At 35.1% G+C, this 25,591-nt stretch overlaps 1 protein-coding gene across 1 annotated transcript in view; it reads left to right on the top strand.

Annotated features, from left to right (window-relative positions):
- Positions 1 to 3,370: 3,370 nt before the first annotated feature.
- The window catches only part of LOC117124744 (transcription factor Dp-1-like), a 41,847-nt gene continuing 19,626 nt past the window's right edge, over positions 3,371 to 25,591 (top strand). Inside the window, exons 1-2 of the mRNA XM_033271057.1 lie at positions 3,371 to 3,977; positions 18,781 to 18,902. Coding sequence (XP_033126948.1) covers positions 3,932 to 3,977; positions 18,781 to 18,902 — 168 coding nt within the window. The 5' untranslated portion in view covers positions 3,371 to 3,931. The remainder of the gene's footprint in view (positions 3,978 to 18,780; positions 18,903 to 25,591) is intronic.

Raw genomic sequence — 25,591 nt, 5'->3', positions numbered from 1 at the left:
GTGTGTATGCAATTTAAGTAATTGTTCTGTTATTGGTTATTTTTAATTATGAAAAAAATTGATAATTAACATATAGATTAACAGGCCAAAAAATTAACAAATGATGACTGGATTTTTATTGATAAAATAGATAACGGAAGGTAACCATAGAATACTGCTTTAAGTTATTAGGCTATTACAAATGTTACTAAATTATTTTCAACTATTGTTTTTGGAAGATATGTTACGATGTTATAATATTTACCTTCCCAGATCATTTTAGCTAAAAATCATTGGAAATTAATTTAACGTGAGCCGGACCATTTTTGCTCATGCTTGGTCTGTGTTGCTTGTGCTCAGTCTCTCTGCATTGCTCAGGCTCAACATCTTTCCCTGTAATACTGAGTTTCTATCAAGCTGCGTTCTTTATACAGTACTCACATTCGCCACATAATTTACATAATACCTGGTCATGCTAACCATTGATCATTCTACTAAGCTGCATTTGCCCAAAAATGTCATGTTTGGCACATTCTATCTGATCATGCTACTATACTCAAGTGACCATTTTGCTCAAAACAATCTACTAAGCTGTATTGCTCATACCATTGTACCATCTATCATGCTCAACATTGCCATTCCACATGGTTATCCTGCTCATGTTCAATCTTCCAGAGTTGCTTATAGATCGGCTAAATAATTATCCATTGCCCAATGTTTAACCTATAGCGTTATTTACAAATTCATTCTTAAAATCTGTGGAGCGCATGCTCAACTGGGCTTAAATACTTATGTTCAGCCAGCCTGGCCGAGTTGCTCATACTATGTTGACCATGTTGCTTATGAGACCCATGAGATTCAGGAATCTCATAATTATGTGTAGCCTGGTTTCCATAGAATCGCTACAGCGTTTGCACTGCCTAGCTGTCCCCGATGCAATTTGAAACGCTCCCTGATTCAACAGACCAATCAGCGTCGCCAAATGAGTCGTCGATAGCTTGTAGCGATATTTTTATAGAAACCAGACTTAAATGTACAATATGTATATATATGATAGGTCATTTAGGCTTTATTTTCATGATTATTTTAAATACAATAGGGAGGAGGATATTTTGTTGAGAATGTGTTGGTTTGTTACCGTACATTGAGACACTTGATGGGTCAATTCCAAACATAGTTTTTAACAATTAAGAGTTTCTGATAAAATCAATCGTTTGAATGAACTGTATACAATGTTGTTCATGTGTTCTTTGAATTTTGAAAATAAAGTGTTAGTGTGATGGTGATCAACGATAGTGGTGATCGTTGATCACCTGAAATATATGTATTTTCAAGGAAATAAATGCAGATTTTTTACTGAATTTTAGTTGTGAAAATGCTGCTCTAAAGAGTGGCAAAGAATGCACTTATCAAGAATAATGAACATACTACACATTAAAACGTTGATCATTTCACAAATAAGCACCCAGCAGGAAGGCATGTAGACCTTTCCAGCTTGTCAATCAACAAATCATGTCAATGAGAAAAGGCCCAGTATTACGCACTTGTCCCATCATGGTCCCATAAACGCATGTGTATATTGTCGTTTTGTGGGAGCTCACAAACGAAAAAGCTCTCGAGAATCTTTAGTATAAATCAACCGTCTCGGGGAAACACATCCCTGTCATTGTATCAGTTAACTTAATAGTTTACCGAACTAAAATACAGTAATCTGCTTCCGGTTAAGCAAATCGAAATAACACAAACCATTATAGCGTTTTATATCGGCATTGGTATAACGTCAAATGTCTTTTCATCGTCTTTTCTGTTGTTGATTTTTGAGCTGTTGAAACGTCTATAGACTTTGTAATGTTTTTCAACACTGGACCAGTCTTGCAAGAAATGTAACGCAAAAAAAAAAAAAAAAATATCATTTAGATTCATTTTAAACATTTTGTACTCGCATTAATTCTTTCCTATAATTCTTTACTTCCCAACAGCGTCCGCCCTAGCCTAATCTTCTCTCCCTCTCTCAAAAGTCGAAATCCTCCGACCCTCGAACTTCTCAGACTCTTCTATTATTTACCTGGAACCTGCCATTTTTGTTACACTTTTATATCGGTTCTCATTGGTGGTCGACGAGTACAGGTACCGGCTTTTTCAACCAATGTCGTTTATAATTAATCTGAAAATTTATGATTTCGTTTGACAATGTGCATTTGTTTGTTAAAGGAAATACACACGTAGTTCATGTAGATTGCAAGTTTCATAACAGGAAATTCAAGGAAGTCTTGTGCTGACAGTTAGGCCTAGGCCCCTAATTGTTAAATTTTGTATTTTATTTGATTTTATGGTTTGATGATCAAAGGAACAGTGCGTCAATAGAGTCTTAAATAAAATAGAAACCAGAACACAACCAACTTAATGGATCGTACAATCGTGATATGATTGTTGGCATGGCATGCAAAAATGAGCAAACGAAGATTATATTTATTGTATTCAGGGGGATTTAGTGGTGGGGGCCAGGCCGTCCTTTAGGAAAGTAAAAAAAAAAAGAAAAGAAAGAAAGAAAAAGAATGATTGCCTAAAACGCCCCAGAGGTTATTTTTGGGAGTCTAGAAAACAAAAATTTCGAGGGGCATTCCCCGGACTTCCTAGGGTAGTGTTGTCTCGATCAGCCCCATTTTTTTACCCCCTCCCCTTTTTGGACATCTCTGGATCCGCCCCTGGTATTCATCTACGTTTTTCATTATTAACGTCTTCTTTGTCTTTTTCGTCGTCGTCATCATCATTACTATCATCATTGTCTTTGTCATCATCATCATCATCATCCATCGAACAAAAACATTCGCTTCAGACAATCTTTCATTCCTAACTCAATTCATGTTTCCAAACCGGGGCCAAGAGTAAAGTGTGCCGTAACCCCGTAAGTGTTTGGATGTGCAATCTGTGTACGTATTAATTTTGTAACCTCTTAACTATTTTATATTTAAGTAATTTTATAGTTATGTAATTTTTCATGCCAGTGTAAACATATTTCTGTATTCTTTGTGGCACCAAATTGACAAATCTACAAACTTTAAATGCATCAACTCGACTAGTGTTTTGAAAAAAGTAAGCTATGGAAAAAATAATAATTGTAGGCCCATTGCTTATTATGCTACTCATTTTCTTTTAATTCATAGTATTTCATTTTTTTTTCAGAAATTACATTATGGACATGTTTTCGAAATAATATCGACAATTTGAATTGAATATACTATTCCATCCATCCAGTCGATCCCTCTTCCAATGCATGGTTCTGTTCTCAATTTCTCAATATTTAAATACTGCCCTCTATTCAATTTAAATGCCAGAACTACGTAGACTTCGTTACCCCATGCTCTGAATCAAAAAGATCAGTTATGTGAGTGTATACGAAACACTAAGAATAACATTTTCTTGGAATCCTATAAAAACATTTATTCCGAAGATGTTTTGAACCTTGCATTGAATATTTTGAAGTTGTTAGTCTTCAGAGGCAACAAAAGATTGCGTCTCTCAAAATGCGCAGCCGCATTAGCCTATCAAGGTATTGGAAGTTAGCCAATCAACGGTCTCCTTACATCGCCACCGCCAAGCTTAGTTTTCTACAGCTTCACGATCAGGCTGCCTACAAAGGAAGTAGTTGGTAGTTTTTGGTCCTAGATTTCAGTTAAATTAAGGGATTTTAAATTTCTTTTACTTATTTTAAGTATTGGTTTTATATGTTAGTCGCCAGTTTTACGATGGCTCAAAACAAGTTATATTAAGTACAAAAGATCACATTTGAATTCTGTAACTCTTACCTATTTCGCCATTTTCGAACGACGACGACCCTGGTGTGTACAAGAATTTGGGCTATATTTCTCACCGATCGATAGTAGTAGTTGTGCATCGACTCGTCTGAGTTAAATGCCAGAGATCTGAATGATTAAATGCAACAGAAGTAATTATGACCACTTCTTCTGCCACGTTGACAAGTTTATGGGTGGACGAAGGTTGGTATTTTATTGTTATATTAATTTTTTTTTGTTTGGTTAAGTTTGTTGATGTTGGCGTGGTGTGCGTTCGATGGTTTTGTTAGATCATGGTTGATAGGTAGGCATTTAAATATGAAAGGTCACAGGATTTATTGCCTAGTACGTAGTAGTCCTAGGCCCTATTTCATAATGAATTACCTAATTTCAGTTTTTTTTTGTGTAATATACATTTAGGCCTACATTAACATGCTTACACAGTGCATCACCCAAATTCGCATGCTACTAATAGGCCTAGGCCTACTTCTATTAAATTGACCATTTATTTAGGCCATAGGCCTAGGTAGGCCTAGTTAAACTAGAGAGAGGTCAGTAGAAAGGCTTTTGTTTTTTTGTTTTATAATTAACCATGACATGTCTAGCCCTTTAACAACAGCATTTAAAAAAGATCTATGCCCCTAGTAAGTGGTTTGTTTCTAGGCGACGGCCCACCTACACTGAATTTATAATGTAAGTGAATAAATTAACATATGCTGCAATTTGTTAATGGCATTGTATCGTCCATATTAGACACTAAAGCCAATCTTAAATCATACATGATCAGTGACCACCACCCATCACCTAGCATACTGTAGGCAAGAGGCCTAATGACTGTACCTTTCCTTGAAGCTCTGCCCCTTGGATATTGATGCCAACAAGATCCCGCAAAATGACAGTGTAAAAGCATACACGTGCGTTTGTGGAACAACACATGTGGTTGCGAGACATGCATGTATTCCTGACCTTGTTTTGATCGGTCAGTTGTTAAGTTTAACATTGGAAAGGTCATTGATTTAAGAAGTTCAGGGTTCACCAGGGTGGATCCAGAGATGTCCGAGGGGTGCCGAAATTGGGGCCGATCGAGATAACACAACCCTACTTTAAGGGGTCCGGGAAATTCCCCTTCAAAATATGTTTTCTTGACACCCAAAAATGGGCGATCAATTGTTTCTTTTTCTTTCTTTCTTTCATTTTTTTTACTTTTACTTTACAAAAGAAGGGCCGGGGCCAAAACTGTCCGTAAAAAAACAACTTTTTTTCAAATTATGAATTAAAATTTTTATGAAATATGATATTCCCAAGGGAGAATAAGAATATGGTGTCGTATCACATCTAAAATTAATTACCTTAGAGTGGATAAATCTATCCCAAGTTTATATTTATTCGAAAGAAAATTTAATTCTAAAAACATTGAGATCGAAACATGGCTGCTGTCACGTTGCTTACAGTTAGCAAATAAGAAGAGAGAGGTTACAGTACGTCACGGAGCAAATGTTGGGGTTATTATTCAACATCCTATTGTTAATTACTATAAAATTATAGAGGGTGTCCTAAAATCAATATGGCGAAGTAGCCATTTTTCGCTACTACTGTATTTGTAAGACATGCAATCACAAACTGGTCTGTTTTGTATACTTTCATTATAGTAAAAGGATAGTTTACAGTGAAATAGTTTCAAATTAACTGTTATTTAACCTTTCTATTATTGGTAGGCGAATAAATTTGTATTTCAAGAGGTAAAAATTGTGAAAATAGCACTGACTGTCAAAAAATAAAAAGGGTCAAAAGCTGGGTGAAAGCCTCTAAGGGGGTGGCGAAAAATGGGCGAAAGAATGATTACATTTTACAGGCAGGATGCAGTTTAATTTTATGAATTTGTAGTTGGAATGTATGAGTGCATCTGTTAAAATTGATTCCTGTAATTCCGTTGTCCAAAAGTCCGAAAATTACGTTTTTTTAACTGGGTATGTCGAAAATTTGCGACTTACCAAAAAACCAATAAATGCAGCTTGGCTAACTATTACCTTACACCATGTCTTGAGTCTTCCTAATTCTGATCGGATGTTATAGCCCAGATTCTATCCATATTTATCATTATTAATGAGAATTAGGAATTTGATACAGTAGACTGGAATAAGCCACTACCAAAAATAAAATGAATGAAATTAATGTTTTATTACTCAAGAGTCAAATCAAGCTGATGATTTTATAAACAACATTTAAAGTGGTCTTTTATTGACTGCATCTTTTATGCATGTTTTAGTATTTAAATGGCCAGTGAATGGCTTTGTACAGTCCTGCAATCATAGCAATACGATGAAAAGCTGTGAATGTTCCAGTTGAACAGGCAAGACCAATGCAGGCTTGGAATTATGACTGGAAATGAGCTCTTTCCATAGTCATTATCTTCTTCTCTCAGCTCTTTCCATAGTCATTATCTTCTTCTCTCAGTTCCATAGTGGACTTGAAAACTCCATGTTTTGGCCTGGACCTTAGCTAAAGTTGTGGCTTTGGATAAGAGTACATTACTCATTAGGAATAAAGAAAAGTTGCAATTTTGGTAGTGAATACATAATTAACATTTTCTCATTCCCTTCTGGATCTGCCATACAGTATTAGATTCCTTGTTATTGAAGTGAAAGCAACCATTAACCAAACCAATATAATGGCCACAAAATTATAAATTGATTGATAAAAAATACCAAAATGCTTTGTACAGAATTATAAAAAAAATGTTTATAAAAAATGTTTATAATTGCTTTATCATTTCAAAGTAGCCACATGAATGTTGTCAATCAAACTTAATTGACCAATCAGAACAGGGTCAGAACTAGTATTCCACAGTCATGTGCTGTCCCACTAACGTACATGTTTAGGCTCTCATTTTGTGGGACTTAAAGCAACTATCCAAATGGTGCGTGCTTATGGAATAGTCAATTTCGTCATGCCTTCCTTTACTTGGCTGTGTATTAGCCTTGTATTAGGCCTACAGTTGAACTTGCCTAGTGGAATCCAAAATGACATTGAAAATTTGTTCGATTTTCAGATTGTTAATTAATGGAAAACACAAAAATTTGGCATGTAAAATAAAATCGACTTAGAAATTATACGAGTTGTGCAAAGTCGACTTAGGCAAGTTTAACTGTATTTATACTAATGATACTGTTCTGTGTCAACAATCCGTAACTAACAACTGTTGTGAATGGAGTTCGCAGAGCCCTTTTGGTGTGCAGCCATTTTTTTTGTAAGACTTTCTAATGTTTTCATTTAAAGATGAACATAGTATTTCCTTTTCCTCATGTATACTAATCAATCAATCAATCATTGATAAACATTTCTTAGTAACATAGTTTCGAGCTAATGTATGAAACTGATAGTGGTTTTTTTCCCTGTATGTTTTCCTTACAAATAATACAGTTGTGTGAGATTTGTTTGCTTTAAAATAAATGCTAAATTACTGGGTTTTTTTTAAACAAAGGACTTTCCAAATTAGGGATTTCCTTCAATACTATTTACCAGGATATAATAATTTGATATTTCATTAATTAATTTAAAAACCAACAGAAATTATAGGTCCAAAATTTAGGTCCGTAATGATTTTATTTTTTTTATTTTCAAAGCAAATGAATAAACCCAGATAAAAATAGCTTTTTAAGATATTACATTATTTTAACCAACAGAATGTTTTAGTATGGGGTAATTAGTTTTTTTCCAAAATGAACATCAACATTTACTGCATTTACAATGAGTTTGTACAGTAGTACATTACTACCCCGTGAAGGGCAGTGAAATAAAGTAAGTAAGTATGGATGACAGTATTCTCTTTCCTTTGTTGTGAAATTGGATAAATTGTTCTTTAGAATTACATGTATGGATGCCTATACTGTAGTAACCCTCCTACAAAATTGGTGTGCCTTGAAAATACAAGTACTGGATGGATGTTTCCAATTATGATGAATTGAAAGATAACATCATGCTGAGGGGAGCGTACTCGGTCAGTGGAGCAACACATGATTTACTGTAAATGGTGTGCTGGAAACTTTCATTGATCAAGTTAAACTACAGTATTATACTTGAGTAAACAAAGGCTAGTACAGTTAGATCTGTTGGTCTGCCCATAGGCTGCCTAATGCAAAATTTTCACAGGATGTATCATAAGCAATTACAGTATAGTGATTTCTTTCAAGGGCAGTAGTTCACAACGGAAGATGCATGATCTAGGGCCTACTGTTTTACAGTCAGCAACACAATAGATTAATTGTTATGGTGGTTGGGGGGGACATTGCCGTAGCCAGGATTTTCAAACAGTGCGGGATTATATTAATGTAGTGGACCCACTTTACACATAAATTTAAATAATGTCTAAAAGATACCAATTTTACGCAAAAATCTGGACTCATTTTCTTAAAAATGGGACTGATTTTGTGCAAATAATTTAGACCCTTTTTAAAAAATGTGGACCCATTCTTCGTGGACCCAATCAGCCCTCGAAATTGGGACGATAAGTCCTCGGCAAAAAATTGCCGATGTAAATTGCACTCGTCTCGGCACTACATCGGCAATTTGCATTTTTTAGTGTCTCTCTAACTTACGCCCTAACTACAGCTAAAAGGGATTATCTATCATCGAAACTACATCAAACAACAGCTACACAACAAAAGCTCACCTGACTAGGCCTAACGTCGATCAATGTACTGTAGTATTTTAATTAATTTGGTCATAATTTAACCAGTTCTAGACCTACCTATTTAACCATCTAGCAAGGGTTTGCCCTAAGCCAAGAAAGCATTTTTCCCTTTAATGCCACCGTTGAGCTTAACATGTGTTTGCTCTGTTCATTAATGACATAATGTTTATAATTCGTACCATTCTGCAGCAGGTAAAACAAATTGCTAACAATATTTAATTTATTTGTATATTGAAGTTTATTTCGTAAAAACAACAACATTAAAACATATGGTACCGTATAATATAATAATAGTATAAATTAATCATTAATTTTACGGCTGCTTTAAAGTGAACATACAGTATGTCACAGTATAGAGTACTCAGGCGGGAATCTACCAAAAATCTTTCACGCCCTCATAGTTCGCCGCCGCCGGCCACAACAACATGCTTGGGCCATTGTGTTTACAGCATGCATGAATACATCGGCTTGACTGTGGTAATTCCTGGTTTGTAAGCATGTCTTACTTGGCGTTGTTAAATTAGTTACTTTACACGATTAAAATAAATGTTTAATTTTAATTTACACGCAATAATAAACTGAGAAATGTTAACATTCTGTGCGCATACAAGCTGAAATTTCTTTAGGCCACTTGCTAGGTCTATGAAAAAGGAGCCTCGGCAAATTGGTGCTGTTGTAAGCTTGCTAAGCGTCGGCAATTACCTCGGCATTGCCGAATGCCAGCGCTAATTTCGAGGACTGCCCAATAGAAAAATTGTGTGGGACTGACCCAGCTGTCCAAATAGCTGGCTACGGCATTGGTGGGTGGAATAAGGAAAAATAAGAACTTTTAATGTTTTTTCACACTGAAATTTATTCACATCCAGGTCTCAACTGTCAAATGTACCACCCACCACACATTGAGCCTTCTCCTACCAGACCCCCAGTGAAATTCATTAATTTATTAACAATGCAAAACTTTATTCACTTCCAATAATGCACATCATCTCAAGAACCAAACCAACAAGCCCCAATTTTTCTTAAGTTTGTTTTCATCATACACTGCATAAAATATCCTGAAAGTAGCATTAGATCTTAAAAAATTCATTGTATTTTTGTGGGTTTTTCTTTCTTACTTCTTAATAGTAAGCCTACTGTACATACTGTATAGTAGGTTCCCTAGTTGTCATTGTATCCTCACAAATAATTGTTCAGAAGTTTAGTAATGCATAGTACTCATGTATATTTTGTTTGTTTTATTTGTAATGAATATACTGTAGGCCTGATGTAATCATGGTTGACATAGTGGCCTTCTGGTATGCTGCCTGTGTTAAAGGTGACACTGGTGGAATTTCCCGCGTGGGTGATAACCACCCAGTTTCTAGATCATTGCAGTAAACTTTAAAGAGGCATTCTCATTGGTGATAATCATTTGATGCTTTTTGAAATGAAATCATCCAGATTTCCAGTAGTGTGTCCACTCAACCATGGCATGCTTGATCGATTATGATGTAATAGATCATCTTCAGTGAGGTGGTTATTACAGTAAGTGTGAAAGAAGTACAATGTTTTTTGATTGCCTTTCCTTGGACTTGGCTCAGCATTTCCTCAGCTACAGTAATATGATACACTAGCCTACTGAATGCATGCCCCGTGGAAGTGTGTGGCGTAGTGGTTGAGGCTTGGGCTCTCAAACCCCATGGCCAGGGGTTCGAAACTCTTGCTGTGCAGGTTGCATTTTGTCCTTGGGCAGGACACTTTATCTCCATTTGTCTCTCTCTCTACCTGCAGTATACAGTAAATAGATTCCAGCATACAGTATGATAGGAAAGTAAACAGACTGACTGTGAGGAGGAGTTTGCGATCCCCTCAAAGCAATGCACAGCCTGGCCACCAATGCAGCAGCTGAGCTGCAGTACTGTACTGTAATACTAAACAATTAATAGTACAAAAAGGAAGCATCATTTTAACTAGACCAACTCATTAAGTAATTAATTTGCCCAAGTATAAGTCTCAGAGTGTCTGAAGGAGGATTATTGCATTCCAAAATTGCACTAGAGTAGGACTTAGGCAGGTACTGCAGAGAGGATGAAGTTTACGATATGAAGATGAGTCGGCCCAGGGTTCCGCATTGTGGGACCTGCACTGACTTTAAAGTAGGACTAAATTTACAGTAGGTCAGCTCGGGACCGGCTTAAAATTTATTCATTGTTCACACTTGAAAAAAGTGGCCCTCAGGCAGCCCTGAGCTGATATAATTAATAAGTGTGATTGGGCTCCAAGTCCAGACAAGGGAGGTGTGGTAAGTTGGGTAAACTACACCACTTATAACAAGGGAGGACTTCCTGATAGGTAGGTTGGTTAGACTCATGTACAGTACTTAATACCCTCTTATCCCTCATCCATTACAAAAAAAAAAACATCAGTAGTTACTGTAGATTGATAATCATTATTAGTATTAGCCTTAATATAAGCCTGTATTTAACTTTTATTTGCCTCACTAATAATTATAAGTGCGAAAGAAATCTACCAATTGCTTAGAATATTTTAGTCACATGAGCACCATTGCCAGCAGAAACACAATAGGTTATGAACTAATATTACCAATATAGTATACTGTACAAGTGTAGTTGTCTTTGAAGGGGAGATAGTAGGAAAGGGACCACTTAACTCTTGGTATGCAATATTTCCTAAGGAATTTCCCCTGAGATAAGATGCTAATGACATCAGTTGGTGGAATGATCAGGTAATGGAATTGTGATGTGTATTTTTGTTTTGTGAAAACAATCTTTAAAATATTGGAATTATTATTTTTGTTTTATTTTAGTATATTTTTTACAATTAAAATACCAAATTTATTAGATTCTGAATCTGATTATAATAAAGTGGTGGTGAACTTTGAACTTTCTGTTGAAGGCATCATAAAGATGTCAGAAAAAAAAAATGACCGGTAAAATTATTTTGGTCTTGCCAGTATCTGTACCAAATGCAGTAGGCAACTACTGTGTAAAATAGTGTACAAAGTGCTCTATAATAATAATACAGTACAGTAATATACTGCTGTACGGTGATTTGCTGACTGTACAGTAATAATTTTCTCTTTTTTTTAAAAGTGGACAGTAAATTAAGAACAAAATAAAAACAATTTGAGCCTGAAATTGGCAAAAATATAAGAACACAAGTCTGGGAAAAGTTTTGCTGGTTTTTACAGTGTATTGGGGGAAAAGAACAGTTAAGAAATGCAATAAGAAAGGGATAATTATAATGGAATAGAGGAGCTGCTTACTCCTGGCATGGTTCCTAGTTAATGGGTTTTATGGGTTGCATATTTACAGACGGAAAAGAGGCGAATCAGTTGGATGAGGCCATTTCCCATTAACCATTTGGAAGACAATAAAATTATATGGTAGTGCTTTTTGTATTGTAGTAGGCCTACAATAATCGATCACTGCTGATTTAGAAACAAATGAATTTGTTAGGGCCCCACTCCCCCTCCTGTTTTTTTTGGCCAACCAGATTGACCAGAATACACCAAAAAATGTTTAATAGTCTTAAAACATGGTGGGGCTGAGGTCGTCTTTGACCCTTCCTACAAACCTGTAGGCCTACAGTTCTTTTTATGTCACTGAATAGAGGGAGCTACTGTACACTACCCTGGGTATTTAGGCACTTACTATAATCTGTTCTTTCAGTGTATGTTTGTGTGCAGTAGCATAAGTTTTTTAGGCCTCCCCTCCCCCTTTTTTTTTTGGCCAACCACATTGACCAGAATACACCAAAAAATGTTTTCTTAATAGACTTAAACCATGGTAGGGCTGAGGTCATCTTTGACCCTTCCTACAAACCTACAAATTTATTTTTTATTTTAAATACTCATCAGATAGGATAAATGTAACCCACAGAGGCTACAATAGCAGTATCTTACATCAGACAACAACTTTAGACTAATTTGTAGGGCATCTGGCAAAAAATAAAGATAAATTCACTCACATTTTTTTTTTATTTGTAAAGAAAAAAGCTAAAAAGAAACTTTTTTAAAGTTCTTTTTTTTTTTCTGCCTCTATTTTTTTTGAGTGAGTTAGGGGTGGGTGGAGTAGGGCAAACAAACATTTTTTTTTGGCCTTACACTGTAGTTCTGTATTAACTGATAGGCGCGATCTACAAATTATCCCCAACGACAGAAACGGGTCAAACACGTTTACTATTGTTATATGACAAGCTCCCAAACGCGTCTGTGAAATGCCGTTTGGAAGCTTGTCGTTCGAGCCGTTTATTCCGTTTGGAAGTTAACTCCTCCCCTTTTCATATGGCTGACTGCTCGTGAATGGCAAAATGTTAAACGCGTTTAGCGAAATTTGGAATTTGATCGCGATTTAAACAACTTCAAAACTTGTTGAGTGTCCCTACCGTACCTAGGCTATGTAGGCCTAGGCCTATATTTATAATAGTAGTAGCCTGGTAGTAAAATGCTAGCCTACGCTAGGTGACAGTTTACGAAGAAATGTTTATAATAAAGGCCTAAATTTAATTATTTTTCTTGTTGGGGAAACCCCAATGTTTATTGTATTTTAGTAGGCTACCTGTAGGTTTTATAGAAGAGAAAGCAATCGCCAGTAACCTTGCTACCCAGATTATATTGTGCGATGTTCGAATTGACCTATCAAAACAAGTACCTTTTGCCCAACTTTTTAATTCCCACGTGCCTGCACAGCCCGCACAACAGCATGCAAACACTGACTTGGATCAGCCGCAGTTTAAGAAGTCCGTTGTGGCGATCACGTGATATCTCACGTAGAACAACGTATGCTACGGCATTGTGTTTTACTGTGTAGGCTATATGAATTTAATACATGTTTGTATTATTATATATATTATTATGTTTTAAAAATGCTTAAACCATGGCACATGTTTATATTGGTGAACAAGGCAGTCGGCTATTCCCTTCTTGCGGAGCAGCAGCGCGTTTACATTCCTGAAGGCGGCGTTCAAAGAATCAGATCAGACACTAGAGCGTCTACATTCCTGAGTTGGCGGCGTTTAAAGAGAAGACTACTGTATGTAATTGACCTTGTGTCTGCTTCTCTCATGCTTCTCCTGATCGTGGGAACCTACTTGTGTGGGAATGTTTCTCACTCAATTCACTGTTACTAGGCAATTTGCAGTAATGCAAACTGGTGGTATATGCCTATTTCAAACAGTTTATTTCCTTTCATGACAAAGTAAGAATATCGATACGAAACAAAGTGAATTAATTTTATTTCTGCCCAGACGCGTTTGTAATACATGGTTTTCCCAGACGCGTTTCTGTCGTTGGGGATAATTTGTAGATCGCGCCATAGTAGGATAACAGTTTACAGTACTGCAACATGAAAGTTTATCTTCTCTCTCAGTTAAATAATGCTAATGTTTACTAAAATCTTCACCAGTAGGTTAATTTTGCTGCATTGTACTTTAGAATTTACCTTACATTGTAATTTTTTTTTTTTTTGTAAATTTTGTGGATTATAAATTCAAGTAGGTTAGTAGACAATATAGGTCAGAATTTGTAGGAAGTTGTAATGATTAATATCAGTTGGTTTCATAAACATTTATGATGTAGGAAAGTATTCCCATGGAATTTAAATGATGTAAAGTGAATACAGTTTTACTGTCTGTTAAATGTATTTTTAGCTTGAATAAAATGTGTGAAAGGCCATGGGTACAAAATACAATGACAAAGTAATTGTTAAAAAATAATCATAACTGTACATCGCAGACAGCACAAGATTACGGTATACGTACTATAAATGACTACAGTATACATGACAAAGTTTATTCCTGGTCACTGAATGTGTTGGCAACTTTACTGAGCTTACCTTTGATGGTATAATATGATAAAATACCCAACTATATAATGGATGGATGGATTTAACCAGGGACCAAGAGACCACCACGGTTCAGCACACACACACACCCTTACACACGCACACACCCCTACACACGCAGCGGCTACCACCAGTTTAGCCAGCTGAGATGAGCTACTAACATTCAATGCCACAACATCTTATTAAAAATGTTCCGAGATTTATTCTTCTGGGTATTAAAAGAAAAAAACCTACCTTTTGCCCATGGACACAAGAGTGAAGGATTCAAACCCTGACCTCAAGATAAGACCAAACTGCAACCGTTGTGATAACCACTCTCACAATATGATACTACTCTAAGTTATAATTTCAAACTAAATTTCATTTCATATCCAATAGTACTAGTACACACAATTCTTGAATTACAGGAAGGAACTGAACTGTAGATTATGAATGAAAAATATAAATTATCCACATTGTCAATTGGAGAGGGTGTTTGAGTTTCTTGATTTTTATTCATATTATTTGGATTAACATGTACTGCCATACCTTATTCAATTATTTAGGTATAAACATTTAAATAAAAATAGCTACTGTATAGGCCTACAGTGGTAATGTAGAATTCTAGTGGTTTCAGTTAGTTGAGGCCTAATATTTATGTTTATTATAGCTTAGTACTGTACTTGGTCAAAAGCAATGTTTATGTTTTGCTTATTAAAAAGGTCTAGTCTGCAGTCAAAGGTCAGTGTTAACTTTACTGATTGCTGTTACTCCCCCTGCTGTGGTGTTATTATTTTACTTTTCATTCTCAGCCAATAGTCACTTTTCTAATACTGTACATGTGATAATTACTATCTAATCTAAGGAAATTTATAGTCTATACAGGTCTCCCTCCAATAAAAAACCACTTTTGGAACCAGGGTTTTCATGGTCTTTAGTAGCTATGGTTTCTAATTAGAACAATAATAATAAAAGAAATTTGTTAATTTGGAACCACAGAAAAGTGGTCTTTATTTGGAGGTGGTCTTTATTAGAGGGGTCTTTAATTAGAGGGAGACCTGTAGTTACAGAACATTGTACAAGACAGGATCACAGTATGTTATAATAGTCTGATTTTTTTTGTGTAATGTTTAATTATAGCTTTTTCCAAATTATCAAATATTCTTTGACAAAAAACTTTTGTATGCATATTTAATATATATAGTCAGGATGTGCTGATATGGTCATGATGCGATGTCATCATGACCATATTTAGGCGTGGCATAGTCTGGACGGGGCTTAAAATAAGGAGGCATACACAAAGAGGGAATGAGTAAGGAAGGAAACTTTACTTTACACAGTGGTTCAGAAAATATAATATGAAAAGTAATAAAACAAATAGGCCTTTCCTACTTCAACCAAAAACAAATTAATGTATGAGAACTATTTTAGTTAACTATTTAAGTTTTTTTTTTAATTTCAAGTTTTTTAAGACTTTTAAAAATTACATTAAACAATATTAATCAATAGTTAAAACAAAAAATGTAAGTAATTTCACTGAATAGCAAGTATTTCTTCATTAATTTATTATAATTATTATTTTCAAAAATCTGTTAGTAAGTTGAAGTAGGATTAATTAAAAATATAGACAAAATATCAAAATAATACCACAATATAAAAATTAATATTCTAAACATGTTAAATTTAGTTTTTAAAAGTAGACTGCCAAAAATGATAGTTTTATTATAATTAAAACAATATGAACATTAATGATTGATAAAAAATTGATAATTTAATTGTCAACTAATAAATTTTGATGGCCAATTTCCAGGTTCATGTGTGAATTTTGCACAAACTAGCAGCTTGGGTCAAGGGTCACATAGCTGGCTGTTTCTATTTCTCTCTTGGGTTTTAAACTTTAAAAGCCAAAGTTTGTTGAACAATGTTGCAGACAAGAAGACAAAACGTCAGCTGTCTTTCACTTTTTGTGGATTTAAAAATGGGTTTTTGAGATTAAAATTTTGATCAAACAAAAGGCAAGCACTTGGTATTCCAATTCTGATGCTAAACTTACTGCTTAATGAACAGTGTCTTTGTTTGGTATGAATCTGACCATGAAGGAATTTCAGCTACCAGGTGGTAGATGTACTGCAAGCACTCTTTTGTGTTTGTCTAAGGCCTTTGTGATCCTTGCGAGGTCCTGATAGCTTCTTGTACTGCACATTAGTGTAGTGAGCCTGGCCCGATCAAGTTAAATCAATACCCTAATTACAAATTCAAAAATATTTTTTGTTTACATAAAATGCATCCAGTACAAAACAGTATCAGTGTTTACTTTGAATTTGGGAGTTGGGTAAAATCACAATCAACACAAACCATAACACAATTATTAATCACTGTACTGGTGTATGCAAAAAAGTACTTGCTCGTATAAATGGGTCGTCACTTGTTCATATTCTTTGTACTGTAATTAATCTGAGAGTAGTTTGTTTATATTTTAAAATGTTTGTATTGTTTATCTGTAATGGGATGTTTTTTTAACGCTACATAAAGCAACACCAAAAAGTTGGTAGTCGTTGCTCATTGTGTTTCTGTTTGAATACTGATAGAAAGAAAATACTGATTGCATTTAGAGCATCACTATTAAAGACAGCTGTACAATTAGTCAACATAATTAATTTCAAGAATGGAGATTGCATCCCAGTCTCAGTTAAGCACACCCCAACATACAGGCACAGTCCTTATGTCTGATGGCAGATCCAGGAATTTGGAAATGAAGGGGAAAGGGGGGACAGAGAAGTACTACAAATGGAGGCTCAGGGTTCAGACTATTTGAGCCCTATCAGAATTGGGCCTGAGATAGGAAGTTTTATGACTATGGCACCTCTACTAGGCAGCCAGATATTTAAATGTATTTTATTTTTTCTCCCAACCCATTAAAAAAAATATTAAGAGCCCTGTGCTGATTGGGCAACCTCAAATTCCCTTGTCTTAGAAACGATGTTCATGGTTTATTGGGTTAGTCCGATTACTGAAATGTTTTTACAGTAAAATGTGAAGGAGAATTTCTGTAGTACAGTATGTTGTAGGTGGACCATGGTTAAGAACAACAGTGTAAAGTGGATTAGTCCAAGGTCATCATACACACAGGCAGCATGCAGAAATGCACTGGATAACCCAGGTTTTAAAATTGCTCTTTTTTGTTATTGTTTTGTTAACCATTTATTGATAATCTTGTTAAACTATTTCTTCCATTCATACATTCTTTTTTTTTTTCACACAATTTTGATGCAGAATGTTTTAGTCCTAGGGGTTTCTAGCAATACAATAAAAACAAGTGATAACCGGATTCTTTATATTTAGTGTAATAATACAGTACTATATAATAAAAAATTACTTTTAGTTGTAGGTAAACGTGATTAAATTATGTTGTTAAATCCAAGATTAAAATGTGGGTCATGGATTAACAGTATGTGGCCACATATACATTTCCAACATGCAAACTGCTAAACTCCCTTAATCTGCAAAATATTACTTAATTTTGTTGTTTTACCTTTTACATCAGGAAAAATTATTATTCAACCAATGAAAAACTTACAAATAAAAAGTCAAATATGCCACTGAGAATGTAGCAAACTGAATCGAGTACTAAAAGGTTTTTCACCTAAACAGGGTACTTCAGCTTAGATAACAAATTAATTTCTGTCATAGAGATTGTAATTTTTATCTGACATACTACTAGGATCAATTTGCATTATAATATTAGGATTAATGCTAAGCATAAAACATACTTAAAATGAATAAGACTACTGAAACTCTAGAAGTATTAACACTTTCTTGGTGGAGTTTTACTGTATGTAATGAAGAGAGAATGCCTCCTGAAACAATGATTGGCAACTGGAATCATGTGATGTAATGGTCGAGTTGTAAACAGAAATGTTCAATGAGTAACACTTCTGTGGTGCGTGTTTGCTGTAAGATGCACCATTGATGTTGAGTAATGTTGCAATGCCTCCTGTAAACTGAAATCATCTAGAGTAGAAAGACACATGAAATTATATTTGGGAACTTTGTCAGAATGGATTGTTACAGGCTATGCTGTAGGCTGAATACAATGAAATGTGGCCAAGGCCCCTATATCTGCATCCAGATTAGTCTCTGTGAGTGTGATGCAAGTCTTAGATCCTCATAATGCGAGTGGGACACATTACAATTCTCTCTAGGCTAACTCTCAGATCATGAAGGATTACTGTATGTGAATTCCAAGGTCTAAAATGCACAGAGTGCTAGAAATAAATAATAAAAACAACTCTTTTGAACAATTGTCATTATCTCTCATATTTATTTTTGCTGTAGCATTCGGTTTAAACCTGAAAATTTACTTTTTTCCTATACTTTCAAGTAGATCACACATTTTTAAAATGTGTGTATTTTACTTATGTTTTCTGTTGCTTTCAAAACAATGCATAACATTTTTATTTTTAATATATAATGTGAAATTTAATTTTATTTGTAGGACAAGGTAGCCCGGTAAAAAGTGCCCCAACAACACCGTCCAAGGCAGCCGGACATCAAATTGTTCAAGATGATATCTTAAGCTTCTACAAGGAACAGGGCTTGGAAAGCATCGCAAAGGAAGTAAGTACATTGATCAATATTTGTTTGTAAGTATAGACAACTAGAAGTACATGACATACCAGAACTCATGGCACCACATCAAAATATTCTTCCTGAATGGTTTAGCTGTCAATTAGAACTCCTGAACTAAGTCTATAAAGATTTAAACATGCTCTTTTACAACCTTGTCATGCTTGACTGGCTTTGTGAAGGTCAGGTATCAAATTGAGCATGTGTATGATTTTTCTATTGTGTTCTATGATTCATTTTCCTTTCTTCAGTATTATATATTGAGTAGGAAATATGGACTGCATCCTGCTATATAAATTTAAGACTAAAAACTTACATTATGTCTAACTACCATTGACCATTTGGCCTTGATTCATTAAAAGGTTAATTTGCGTTCTTTATTCCCAATAATGGTGTTAAAAATTAAAAGAGTTAACCAAGAGAAGCAACACAGATAAAGCGCCTACTACAGTACCAAGTACTTGCTTAAGTGTCAGCCTCAGGCTGAACCTGATTGGATTAATGGAAGCTCCAGTCTTTATTGCTGTGCTACATGATTTTGAATACAAGGTGGTTAGTAACGAGTGGTGGTGGCAAGATTTTCCAGATGAGAAGGCTGATGATCCTCTCGGAGAAGTCAAGGAGTGAATCCGCCAAAAACTCTGACAAGTTACAGATTTGAAAGGATTATTTTATCAATCACAAATTTTATCAATCACAATTTCATAATCACAAAAACAAATAGGAAATAGGATTTTTTCCCCTTTCTGACAAATTGAGTTGAGCTCTCCAACTGGCAGTCCTGGCTCTTGGTGCCACCACTTGGGGGTTGGGGGTGGGGAGACTGAGTTTACCAATGTTGCATCTGGGAAAACAAGTTTCCTTTTCAATTTTTAATTGATTATGACAATAAATGATTCTGATACCATTTCGAACTGTACTGTACTATACATTTCCTTATCAATGTATTATCAGAATAAATTTGGCTGTCTGTACTAGAGTACGGCGCTCTCCAATGCTTAACTTGACTTACAGTGTACTACTGTACCTGTAGCTTTACCGAGTTACTCAACATTGCCTTACTGTATGAGTTCTCTTATACCCTGCCCTGCCATGGTATTGGCCTTGGTACATATGTACAGAACTTTAGGCTTACTCACTGGTCTACAGGGGTAGCAAAATTTTCTAGCTCGGTAAGACATTTTTTACTGACATTCTAAATCTGTACCGACACTGCCCAAGCTACTCTAATGTCTACAAACATTGTCCCGTAACATACTTTTTAGACATTGCCCTACAGTACATGGTACTTATAATATTGTCTTAACGCTACCATAGGTACAGTACATACACTGCGAGATACCAACTTTTGTCCCACTGGGTACAGACACTGCCATACCAAGGATTCTAATCTTAAGCAATGTAAACACTGGTTACAAGGTACTTGTCAAGCTGCCTTCCTATATCAGTGCAAATACCGACCCTTTACACTACAGTATTATTACAAATTATTTAGGCCCTCTTGAATATCCGGTTTTTAGAATTGTTTACACTGTTGCCACCTTTCTGATGGCCCTAGACCCCAAGAGATCACTAAGGGATCACCCATTACTTTATTCCATTGACACTACAGAGACTATTCATTGTGAGTTCTTGTCCTTGCCAAATCTGAGAACAACACCCATTACCACCAGTGTAATACTTGAACAATATCTATTGTAATATGTACAGTAGACCATGATTGCACAACACTGTATAGAGAGAGTTTAGTACTTAAGACTACTGTATTGTGTCTTATGAATCTACAATGTGAATGCATGGGTTCTGAGGGGATGGCACAGTATTCTTTTTTTATCTGTAGAAATATTCACTTAAAATTACAACCTCTTGAGTCCTTAAATTTACCCAAAAAAAGTGACTAGATAAATACATTTCCATATTTATTTGAATAAAAGCGCCACTTTGAATAAATGCCAACCTCAAATAAATACACCCTCTGGATCCTCATTTACAATAAAGGTCCCCCTTGAATAAATATCCCAAGGCATTTATTATTTCTTCGGCTGAAGCTCCACTCACTCTACATGACTGTAAACAAATCTAATGGAAGCAACATCATTCCCAACACATTCGACAGTAGAATTGCATTTTTATTAACCTGGTTGGAATCAGTAAGTCTTTATGATCATGCAGTAACACATTTTGACGGTAGTTATGTATTGTGGTGTCCATTTTATAAAAAATAAATGCCTCTACTGAAACGCTCCCTCAAAAAACTAACAATGAACACCCTGGCCATTTATTGGATTGAATATGGTAATTTAAAAAATTGAGCACATTATAATATTGTTCATAACCTTAGAATACAGTAGGCCCTATAACATGACAGCAGTCCACAAAATTTTAAATCAACGACCCAGTTAGGAAATTCAAACTTGAATTATGACCTATTATTAACCCAATATTTGAGAGATGCATAAAGTTGGAAGGAGCATTATGCAACACATGTTTAGTCTTAGTATATTACAGTACAGTTTACCTACACTGGTGTTATTAATATTTTAAATAATCATAATAAAATCTTGCATTACAGTCAAGTTTAACACCTGAGTATTATTACAAATAGCAAGTGTTTCCATGTAAGCATGCTAATTTATAAACTACAGCTGATTTTTGATGATTTCTATCAAATTTGTGACCCATCAACATTTTGGTGACCCACAGTTTGTGGAATGTTGTCATATGATGTCCTTTCAAAAGGGAATATTTATAAACTATATGAAGTTTTTAAAAAAAGGTAGATTTAAATTATTTATACTATTAAGTACTGTAAGTCATTGTTTATAACCGGGATTGTACTTTATTGCATCCTTCAACTTTGACTGTTTCCTCTGGTGGGAGCAATGCCGCATGTAGTGTATATTTACCAAAGAAAATGTGTAATGTTTCTGCATTAAAGTTATGTTATTTCCCTGATAATGTAGAACCACTCGGGTTAAATTTATAATGGGTTTGAGCTTTTCAACTTTCAAACTTAAAGAAATATGTATTTAGAGCAATTAAAATAATAAATAAATTAAGACAAATTATTTAACAGACACACAAACAAAAGACTTCGCTTTAAAAATTAATTTAGTGCTTGCCATCTAGACTAGTACTGTACTGTAGTAGCTAAAAAGACATGGATTTATTATATATGTCTTGTGATAACACAGTTGTCTGTACTTGTTGTTCTGGGTGAAAAGATGCAGGTTATGAACACCGCTGAAATATGAGTACATACTGTAGGAGGGGAGTAATGTTTTCGGATATTTAAAAAAAAAAAAAAAAAATCAAAGGTATGTGTAGGTCAATCTTTTTTCAACATTACAGGCCCGTAAAGTTACTGGTTGGATGCTCATCCAATACCAACTGTGGTATAGTGGTTATACATTGGATTTTCCAATTTACATCCCTTTTTTTACTATACAGTATTACTATACAGTTACACAATGAATATTAATCAGTCACATGTACTAAGTACGGCCTAGTGCTAGTCCCAAGTCCAGGAAAATTGAGAGATTTTATAGATTGTATAGAGTGGTTTGAGGAATAACAGTGTATTGTTTGTTGCGCTAAAGCTCCGTTTTCATAGAATCGCTCACCCTATTGCCGACAGTCACCTACAGTTGTCGGGAAGGTTGACCCTGGTTTAACTTTGCCGATTGCGTTGCAGACTAATCAGGGTTCCTTCCCGATTATGTCAGGGCAGCTAGCAATGTACCCTGATTTGTCTGCTACGCAATCGGCAAAGTTAAACCAGGTTCAACCTTCCCTACAACTGTCGGTGACTGTTGCTGATAGGGTGAACGGTTCTATGGAAACCAAACTTAATTGTTTCTTTATTTCTTGATACAGAGTATTATTGACAGAGATCCCAAGTTTGAAAACCAAAAAATAGGGAGATTTTTTTCGTGAAGCGATCGCCTCCTGTAGCGACGCGCTGTGATGCCTTACTATGCGCTGTGCAACATGAAAGTATTACACAAAATGAAGAAAACAAACAAATTTCATTAATTTGTTTACTTTTATTTAACAATTTTACATTTGTTTACACGTTGCAGTTGGCCTATATAAATATTATTATCTATTTAGAATTTTGCTAGTAAAGCATTCTTGGCAGCAGTCAACAAGGCTTTGCTTGGTTCATTGGCATATTAGAGGCTATGGCTGATTTACTACATCTCTTCAAAGAACATAGAATTCTAGCAAGGTAACTGCAAATTGCAAGATCCACACGTTCGCTGAAAAATTAAAAAATAAATATATATTTTAATTTAGTTAGTAAATCATACTACATGTTTTAAATCGGCATTTATATATGTCTAGCCTATACTAATTCGTACATAATGCCATGAAAAAACATTAAATCCTGCCTCGCTAGGCTCCATCCGTACGTGCGTAACTAGGCCTAAGGTTGCAGGGTCACGACCACCACTACACACAGACGCCTACTCAACACAACACACCACACATACCCTGCAGTGCATATAGAGCCTAGGCCTACATGTATTTCAGGATCGATATTAAAATAAACTTCATTTTTTGGAAGACTACTTAGTACCAAGACCTACTAACTATGATTTTTTTTAGTATTGTTATTAAAGAACTGAAGCTTACTTGAAAGAAAAAGAAATTTTTATGCACCGATTCTACAAAGTTCCAAATCTTCGCGGCGAAAAAAACTTGGGGCATCCATTCATGTGATTTCTAATTGCGTTAATTTGTTAAAATTTATTTACTCAACTGACAGCTATCTCATTGATTGAGGTCGGCGCGGATGAGAAAGATCGTAACATGGATTCTACCACGGATCTAGGCCTGCCTTGCCATGGAATTGTTATTTTGATAAACAACTTAAATAACAACTCCCTGGTCTTGTTTACGACATTTTAAGGCTGAGCGAGCGCCATAGTATATTGGCTTAAGATAAGAAATTTTGTTTCATGCTCTATGACATCGTGGAAATCACATTTTTCGTAAAATTTTCGGGATATTTAAAAAAATCGGGAGATTATTTTAAAAAATCCGGAGGGCGGGAGACGGCCTCAAAAATCGGGAGAACCCGCGACTTTTCGGGAGACTTGGGATCTCTGTAATGATAGTCTGACCTATTCAATGTCATTAAAACACAACTAGATATTGTAGTTCATTTTATTTTTTTATTTGGATTTATAAAGCACTTTTCCGAGAGACACTGTACAAAAATAGATTTTAAAAAATTTACATTGTTAAACAAATGAAAGGACATTTATAAGAAATATGTACATTTGAAAGATTACAAAAATATTTAAAAAAATACAATTCAAGAATATATACAAATTAGAAAATTGAGCAATTAAGATTACAATACAAAAACCATCACAATAATTATAAAATTATGTTTATAATATTAGGATTATGAATTAGAAAAAGATGCGTCTTGAGTTTTTTTTTTTTAAATTGCACATAGAAGCCTCGCGAACACTATTTGTCAAATTGTTCCATAGTCTTGGCCCCAGAACCTAGACATTACTGTATAGTGACAGTTGGTCGGTATGGTAGGTCTATCCTAACCTGCACTGTCATTTTTACTATCCTGTTCACCTTGAGATCTTATAACCACTACTTCTCGCCCACACATTTTTGTAGGTAAACTGATGACCACAGGACTCAAATCCATGGTCAAATATTCAAATTCCATGGTCAAGTATTCATATTTATAAAACTTCACATATTATTATATTATAACATCACAAAACATGTTTTGATATTGTCGTTCTTGTTATGTTATTGCTATTATATACAGTATGTTATAATTTAAAAGCAAAACTGCTTTTTACACCATATTTTCTACTTAAACAAAACTGACATGTTCGGTGAAAAACTAATAATTACTGATCATTGAAAGCCATCGGCCAGAGAAAATAAAGTGAGTTTCTAAGGGGGTTACCTGGAATTAATAAGTAAAACTTATTCAAGATTTTGTCAAAAGTTTCAATACTTTAATGACCGGGAAACAAGTGAACTACAGGTAGATGGAGAGTGTAGAGCAGGAGTGGGCATAAAAATCGGTTGGAGAGCCAAAGTGCGTATTGTTCGGTATCAGTCACAGGACATAGGTATTCTATGCACTCTATAAAAGTGACTGTTTTAGTTAAAATTGCAAGCAATACTACCTACCAGGGGTTTATTTATGAATTTGAGTAGCAGGAGAAATTTGAAAGTAACAGGAGAGTAAATTGAAATAGGCCAGTTTATAGGGGGGGGGGGGCGCCTAGGCCCCCATCGGGGTCCAGGGGCAAAGCCCTGGTCGGGGGTCAAGGGGGCGAAGCGCCATTGCGCTCCAGGGTATTTGAGTTTTTTAAGCCCATTTGATGGCATTTCTCTACATAATTTTTTTTAAACAGTTTTCAGAATCAACTATGAGCTGTAAAAAAAGTTGATATTTTTACATATACTGTATCTTCATACATAGGCCTAGCCTATATAGATACTGTAAACCAGAAACTTTTGTGAATTGATAATTTCGGCCATTTTCGCGACATTAAACTTTCGCGAATCTCAAAAAGCCTAAATTTAATTCATGAGAGGAATATCATACAATAGCTGAAAATATCGTATCGTGAGTTTAGGCCTAGGTTAGATAGGCCTACAGCCACTGTGTAAGCTATATCTAGGCC

Source organism: Anneissia japonica, unplaced genomic scaffold (assembly GCF_011630105.1).
Source record: "Anneissia japonica isolate Jap-2015-1 unplaced genomic scaffold, ASM1163010v1 scaffold1764_len714935_cov166, whole genome shotgun sequence".
Lineage (NCBI taxonomy): Eukaryota > Metazoa > Echinodermata > Crinoidea > Comatulida > Comatulidae > Anneissia > Anneissia japonica.
The sequence above is the reverse complement of the archived record's forward strand: the minus strand, read 5'-3'. Positions and strand labels throughout refer to the sequence as shown.